Genomic DNA, 6818 nt, shown 5'->3' with positions numbered 1-6818 from the left:
GTGTGTGTGTGTGTGTGTGTGTGTGTGTGTGTGTGTGTGTGTGTGTGTGTGTGTGCGCTTACGGTGAGGAGGCCCACCTGTCCGGCCTGCTGGGCGGAGTCAGGACACACCAGCTGGACGAACTCCTTGAGCGTCTCCTGTGGGTGGTAGCGGATGGCCGGGTGGGAGAAGTAGGAGGCGGGCTGCTGCAGGATGGGGGAGGAGGAGAAGTGGAGGCCGGAGGGGGGGGCGTGGGGGCTGGCTGTGGGCACGGGGGGGGGGACAGGTTAGTGGGGGTGGAGAGGAGGAGGGGTCAACATGAAAATCCATCAGATAGACATGGCAGAGCAGATGGACCAATGAGAGTGCAGCATTAAGCCCCGCCCACAGCAACTGTCAGTCAAAACGTTCCTCCATTTATCTGCTTTACACCTCCTCCTCTCCTTCCTCCTCTCCTTCCTCCTCTCCTTCCTCCTCCTCCTCTTCCTCTGCTCTAATTAAGACCCTGATTGCTCGTTAGTGACTGTGGCTCGTTAGAGCCGGTGAGCTATGAAACTCAGAAGAGAAGGGGGAGGAGCTTAGAATGATGGGCGAGAGAGAGGGAGAGAGAGAGCGATGGAGGGATGGATGGACGGAGAGGTAGAGCTGCTGCACTAATTCACTTAAAGTCGTCTGTGATTTATCATTCTGACAATCCACAGCGTGTGTGTTTACAGTAATCACTGAATGGATGGGAGAGCACACACACACACACACACACACACACACACACACACACACAAAGTGGAAAGACTACAGTGTGTTTCTCTTTGCTCATCAGAGATGATTCATCTGGTCACATGACATCCATCTGACCAATGAGATGACTCCTCTCAGAAACCTGATGAACCGGGTCTGAACCAGATTGTTTTGGGACAGCTTTTCTTTAATCTGGATTGGATTCTTCCTCAGAGTTGATTTTGTTTCTCTTTTGTTTATAAAATCTAACCAACATGAAAGAATCCAGAATAACCCAGATATCCGGTCTCCTGTTTCTGATCCAGAAACCTGCAGCAGAACCAGGAACCGGGTCACTATGAGGGTTACCATGGTTACAGTGAAGAAGATGCAATCAGCTCAGCCTCAATTAGAACAAAGCTCCAGTTAGCACCACCTGAACCTCCACCTGTACCTTGTTACCCTGAAGAAAAGAGGAAGAAGATTTGATCTCCTGCTGAGAAACCTCAGGAGGAAGATGAGGTTGGCTGGATAAATGGATGGATGGATGGATGTTTGGTTGGATAAATGGTTGGATGTCTCCTGCTTCCACAGGAACTTTAATCAAACTATGAGCTCCTTTCATCAACAACCAATCAGGTCAAGTCAGGAGGAGGCTGGAGCTTAATAGCAGGAGGGGCTAACGGTGACAGTGGGAGGGGCTAACTGTGACAGTGGGAGGGGCTAACTGTGACAATGGGAGGGGCTAACTGTGACAGTGGGAGGGGCTAAGTCTAAACGACGGCCCAACAGGTGAGTGCTTAGCTTCAGGTATGTTGTCCGCCCAGCAAGGCAATAACCAGGTGGAATACAGGTGAGGAGGAGGAGTAAGGGGTTCTGGACGGGTTCTGACCTCACCTGGAGGCCCGGTATTGACGGGCCGGTGATAGAGGGGGGCAGCCGTTCTGGGGCAGGAGGAAGAGGAGAAAGAGGAGCTGCACCTGTCTGAGCGCTTCAGAGAGCAGATGGAGGCCGGCGTTCCTGGCAACAACCATGAGGAAGATGAGGAGCCTGTAGGCGGGGACTACTGATGACATCACAGTATGACATCACAGTAGACCCCATTGTCTACTGTGATGTGAGTTGTTTAATGATGTCATTAAACAACTCACACAATGCAGGAAGCATGAGACAGCTGGAGGGGGCGGAGCTTGGAGAGAGGAAGAGTCCAGACGGTTCGTTTAGCCCATTCATCCATCCATCATCCATCCATCATCCATCCATCAATCATCCATCCATCTATCATCCATCCATCCATCATCCATCCATTCATCCATCCATCTATCATCCATCTATCATCCATCTATCATCCATCTATCATCCATCCATCATCCATCCATCATCCATCCATCAATCATCCATCCATCTATCATCCATCCATCCATCATCCATCCATTCATCCATCCATCCATCTATCATCCATCTATCATCCATCTATCATCCATCCGTTCATCCATCCATCCATCCATCCGTTCATCCATCCAGTCTCTGTTTCTCATCATATCATGTCTGACCAGAAACTAAAAACACCAAATGATTGTTTGGTAAATCGAGTTGTTTCGTTTTTCCGGTCTGCATCGTAAAGACGATCCCTGATCAGTGGAACGCTGCAGCACACGGAAACAGTTGGACCTCAGAACTGGGCTGAACCGGTCCAGCTCTACAGGTGAACCAGGTAAAGGTGACAAGTGTTAAAGGAAACATTCACACCTCAACACACACTCCGTCCAAACACATCGACCAATAAACAGCCACCATGATGTCATCGGCATGCTGACAGGTGAGCACAGGTGGGTGGGGAACCAGCAGACGACACAGAGACAAACCATCCACATCTATCTGTCCATCATCAGAGGAGAGGAGGCGGGGTCACACACACGGAGACGGAGGAAACGCCGTGTTGTCGTCTTTACCTTGTCGAGAGATGAACGAGCTAGCTAGAGAGCCGCGTAGCTTATATCCAGCTTCCACCGCAAGACGCAAACAAACGGGAAGAAGAAGAAGAGAAAGCATGAAAACAGACGGGTGGACACCTGGACACCTCCCACAAACACAACACCTTCAGTATGACTGAAATTATCAACATGCTTTTTATTCATTCATTTTTCTATTTTCTGATGTTTTGAAAGTTTTTATTTCAAAATTATTTCAATGTTTATTATATGTAAAAGTGCCCATTTAAATAAATTACAACGTAAAAATAAGTTGAAAATAATTTTTATTTTATGCAATACAATATTAGAATTAAATATCCTGAAGCAAATGTTTTACAATAAATATAATTTGGTAGTTTATTAATAACTCAGAGTGACAGTAGAGGGACGAACAAGAGACTGACGTGTTTCCCGTCTGACCTCTGACCTGCAGGAAGACAGATTAAGATGGCTGCGTCTCTCTGAGCCAGGGTGATGACTGCACACACACACACACACACACACACACACAGCTGACAGCTACAAGCCCCGTCCCCAGCAGCAGCATTGGCTCTGCAGCAGCTTCAGGTTGCAGCTGATGGTGTTAGTGGCTTAGATGCTGTTATTGAAGCAGGAGGGGTTTCCGTGGCAACAACATACCTGGTTCCACGTCGTGCCAGCTGCCGGCCTGGCCGCCATTCCCCGGAGACCGACCCGGACCCGGGTAGTAGGACTCCTCGCCGGGACTGTCAACGTCCTCCTCCATGCACTTTATCCTCTTGGCAGAGCTGCACACAGAGCAACCAGCAACACAACCAGCAGAACCGTTACCAAACTCAGAACCGGGAACAGAACCAACAACACAACCAGCAGAACCGTTACCAAACTCAGAACCGGGAACAGAACCAACAACACAACCAGCAGAACCGTTACCAAACTCAGAACCGGGAACAGAACCAACAACACAACCAGCAGAACCGTTACCAAACTCAGAACCGGGGACCTTCTGTTCCTGGGTCAGAACTCCCTGGATCCGACCTTGACTGAAGGCCAAAACAGAAAAACAGCCAATATTAGCCTTTATTATCCGTTTCAGGTTAGTGCCTTGTGCAACAAGGCAGTGCACTAACATTAGCACTAACATTAGCACTAACATTAGCACTAACATTAGCATTTCATTGCCTCCCACTTGTGCACTGCCTTTTCCCTAAAAACAGTTATCTATTTTTCTTATTTATTAGCCAGGTTTAGTGTACTGAATGGAGGAAATAAATGTAAGACAACATGCTAGTGATGCTCCACATGCTACTGACAGCATTTAGACCAGCGTTTCTCCCCCCTGGTCCTCAGCCCCCCTGCTCTGCATGTTCTAGATGAGCCTCTGTTCCAGAACTGCTGATCCAAATGACTGCAGGACCATCAGGAGCTGCAGATCCTGTTAATCACCCAGAGACACAATCCAGGTGGCAGAAGGGAAACACCTGAAACATGGAGGACAGGGGGCCTGAGGACCAGGATGGAGAAACATTGTTTTAGGCAAACATTAGCATTTTGGCTAATTTTAGCTTACACACTAACTCTAACATACTGAATAGAGTAAGTCCACATCACTCAACATGCTTGTGATTCTCCACATGCTATTGAGCACATTTGCATCAATGCTAGCCTAATTTAGCATTGATGCAAATGTTTAGCATCAGAAGGCTGGGTTGCAACCGACGGGCACACTTTGGCAGGCCCTGTTTAAATTTCTTCAGAAATGTTCTAGTTGTTGTTGCTATTAAAACAAACAACAAAGCAACGCAAATTGTTCTACAGCTCAAAATAACTGCCACTTCCTACTACCGTTAATGCAGCTCAGACCGCTGCGTGCCCCCACACAATCAAAACATGCGGCTTGAGGGGAACAATTACTTTTGTTGGCATTTCAAGTAACTGTGGCAACATAATTAACAAAAACAAGCCAAATTCAACTGAAAACAAAGTCTAACTGACACTGTTTGGTGTCAGTTAGACTCAAAATAGACTTTGTCTCCCCCTCTGTGTCCTAAAGCTGCCCTTTAGAACTACAGTGATGGCAGAACACAGGTAACTACAGAGGGCAGAACTGGCATTTAGAAATATAGAAATAGCACCTGACGAACACTTAACACAGACAATATGGCAGAAGAGCAAAGGAAGTAAGTGCCATATGACTCATGAATCCTGATACCCTTAACTGACAGCCACAACGGACTGTTGAAATGTGAGCATCACATACCCTACATAATAAAAGCCTTCATATGTTTCACAACAGGTAATTGCTGTTTTGGCCATTATATGACTGGTTTAACCCAACCACTATTACACATGGGATTACTGTGGCCCTTTAAAATGAAGCTTACTGAAAATTTCAAAATATAAGCCTCAATATTTCTCTCAGTTTAGTTAATCGTCTTAGGCAGTGCACTAATATTAGCCTTTACCATAAAATAAGCATTTTAGTAATTTTTTTCTCTAAAGTCATTTCATTGTCTTGAAGTAAACTTTTCAAGGCAGTGAAATAAATATCAGCATTAGCATAAACATTAGCAGTGCACTGCCCTGCACTAGAATGTCTCTTTGAATCAATCAAATTTGATCTGTACAGCAGATTTCAGCAGGAAGACATTTCAAAGTGCTTTTCATCATAACAAACACAAAAACACAAAGTCATGTAGCGTTGAATCAACCATCAAAACATGACATTAAGTCGATGCCATCAATAAATTCATAATTAATCACGTTTCAAATAAAACTAACCAGGTGGATTTTAAGTTGAGATTTAAAGGCTCTCAGTGTTTCAGCTGTTTTACAGTTTTCTGGAAGTTTGTTCCAAATCTGTGGTGCATGGAAACTGAATGCTGCTTCTCCTCGTTTGGTTCTGGTTCTGGATGCAGAGCAGAACCAGAACCAGAAGATCTGAGGGGTCTAGACGGTTGGTACAGCAACAGCAGATCTTTAATGTGTTGTGGTGCTAAACCGTCCAGTGATTTATAAACTAACAGGATTTTACAGTCTGTTCTCTGAGCTACAGCTGTAGGACTGTAGATCTGGTCTTATGTCTCCATCTTCCTGGTTCTAGTCAGAACAGCAGCAGCAGCTTCTGGATCAGCTGCAGCTGGAGGATCGATTTGGTGGACAGACCTGTGGAGACGCTGCTGCAGGAAACAATGAGACTGAAGATAAACGCCTGGATGAGTTTCTCTGATCTGAGACATCAGTCCTCTGATCCTGGAGATTCTTCAGGTCACAGAAGGCCGACTTTGTATATAGTTATTGTTAATATTGTTATTATTACTATTGTTGTTTTTCTTGTAGTTAGTACAGTTTATCATGTGCGCCCCGGTTCTGTTTAAGTTACTGAGATCCAGTGAGCTGCAGGTTGGACACGCTGGCTGGTCCTGCTCAGGAAGCAACATACTGAGTGTGTGTGTGTGATAGAGAGAGAGAGACAGAGAGAGAGAGCTGCAGGGCAGGTAGTTGAGCAGACAGACGACTCCTGCGACCGCATCGATTGAACAGCAGAGGTCAGGCCAAACCCTGCGAGCAGTGCAGAGACGCGCTGTGTGTGTGTGAGTGTGTGTGTACATGTGGTTAAAGCTCTTCGTCTTGCAGGCTTTTCTTCCTAAACATCTCAGAACGTTTGAAGCTTCTTGTGAATTGTATCGAGTGCTCGCACTCTGATATGAGAGTAACTCATATCAGAGTTAATCTCATATCTAGAATCAGGTTCTCACTCTAGAGGACCAGTTTTGATCCTGACTGAGCTTTGATGAAGAAATCAGTTTGTTCCGTTCGGCTCCGTTCTCACAGCAGGTTTTTATGTTCAATGATTATGTGCTGAAATCTGAATTTTTCCTGCTGGTTAAACCAAGTCAGACTTCTGTGTGAACAGTTTCCGATCCACAGAAGAAGAACTGAGCACTCAGTTTACAGCAGTAACGATGGCAGCTGCCACCGATGGATTTTAAAGTTGTTGGGAGCAATAGCATGGACACCAGACCAGAAACAGATGAAGGAAGGTGATAAAAAGAAAACCCTATGACTGATGCAGCCAGGATGGAGCAACCAGAACCAATAACAACCAACCAGAACCAACCAGAACCAACCAGAACAACCAACAACCAACCAGAACAACCAACAACAACC

The 6818-nt window shown here is 46.0% G+C and overlaps 1 protein-coding gene across 1 annotated transcript in view; it reads right to left on the bottom strand.

The window, feature by feature from the left end:
• Positions 1-19: 19 nt before the first annotated feature.
• Positions 20-6818, bottom strand: part of LOC106941780 (nuclear factor 1 A-type-like) — a gene marked incomplete at its 3' end in the record, with an annotated part of 23900 nt that continues 17101 nt past the window's right edge. Inside the window, exons 4-6 of the mRNA XM_015024893.1 lie at positions 3309-3436; positions 2649-2699; positions 20-241 (exon numbers count right to left, since the gene is read on the bottom strand). Coding sequence (XP_014880379.1) covers positions 20-241; positions 2649-2699; positions 3309-3436 — 401 coding nt within the window. The remainder of the gene's footprint in view (positions 242-2648; positions 2700-3308; positions 3437-6818) is intronic.

This window comes from Poecilia latipinna, unplaced genomic scaffold (genome assembly GCF_001443285.1).
Source record: "Poecilia latipinna isolate Pla-1442-1.1 unplaced genomic scaffold, P_latipinna-1.0 Scaffold3862, whole genome shotgun sequence".
Classification (NCBI taxonomy): domain Eukaryota; kingdom Metazoa; phylum Chordata; class Actinopteri; order Cyprinodontiformes; family Poeciliidae; genus Poecilia; species Poecilia latipinna.
The sequence above is the reverse complement of the archived record's forward strand: the minus strand, read 5'-3'. Positions and strand labels throughout refer to the sequence as shown.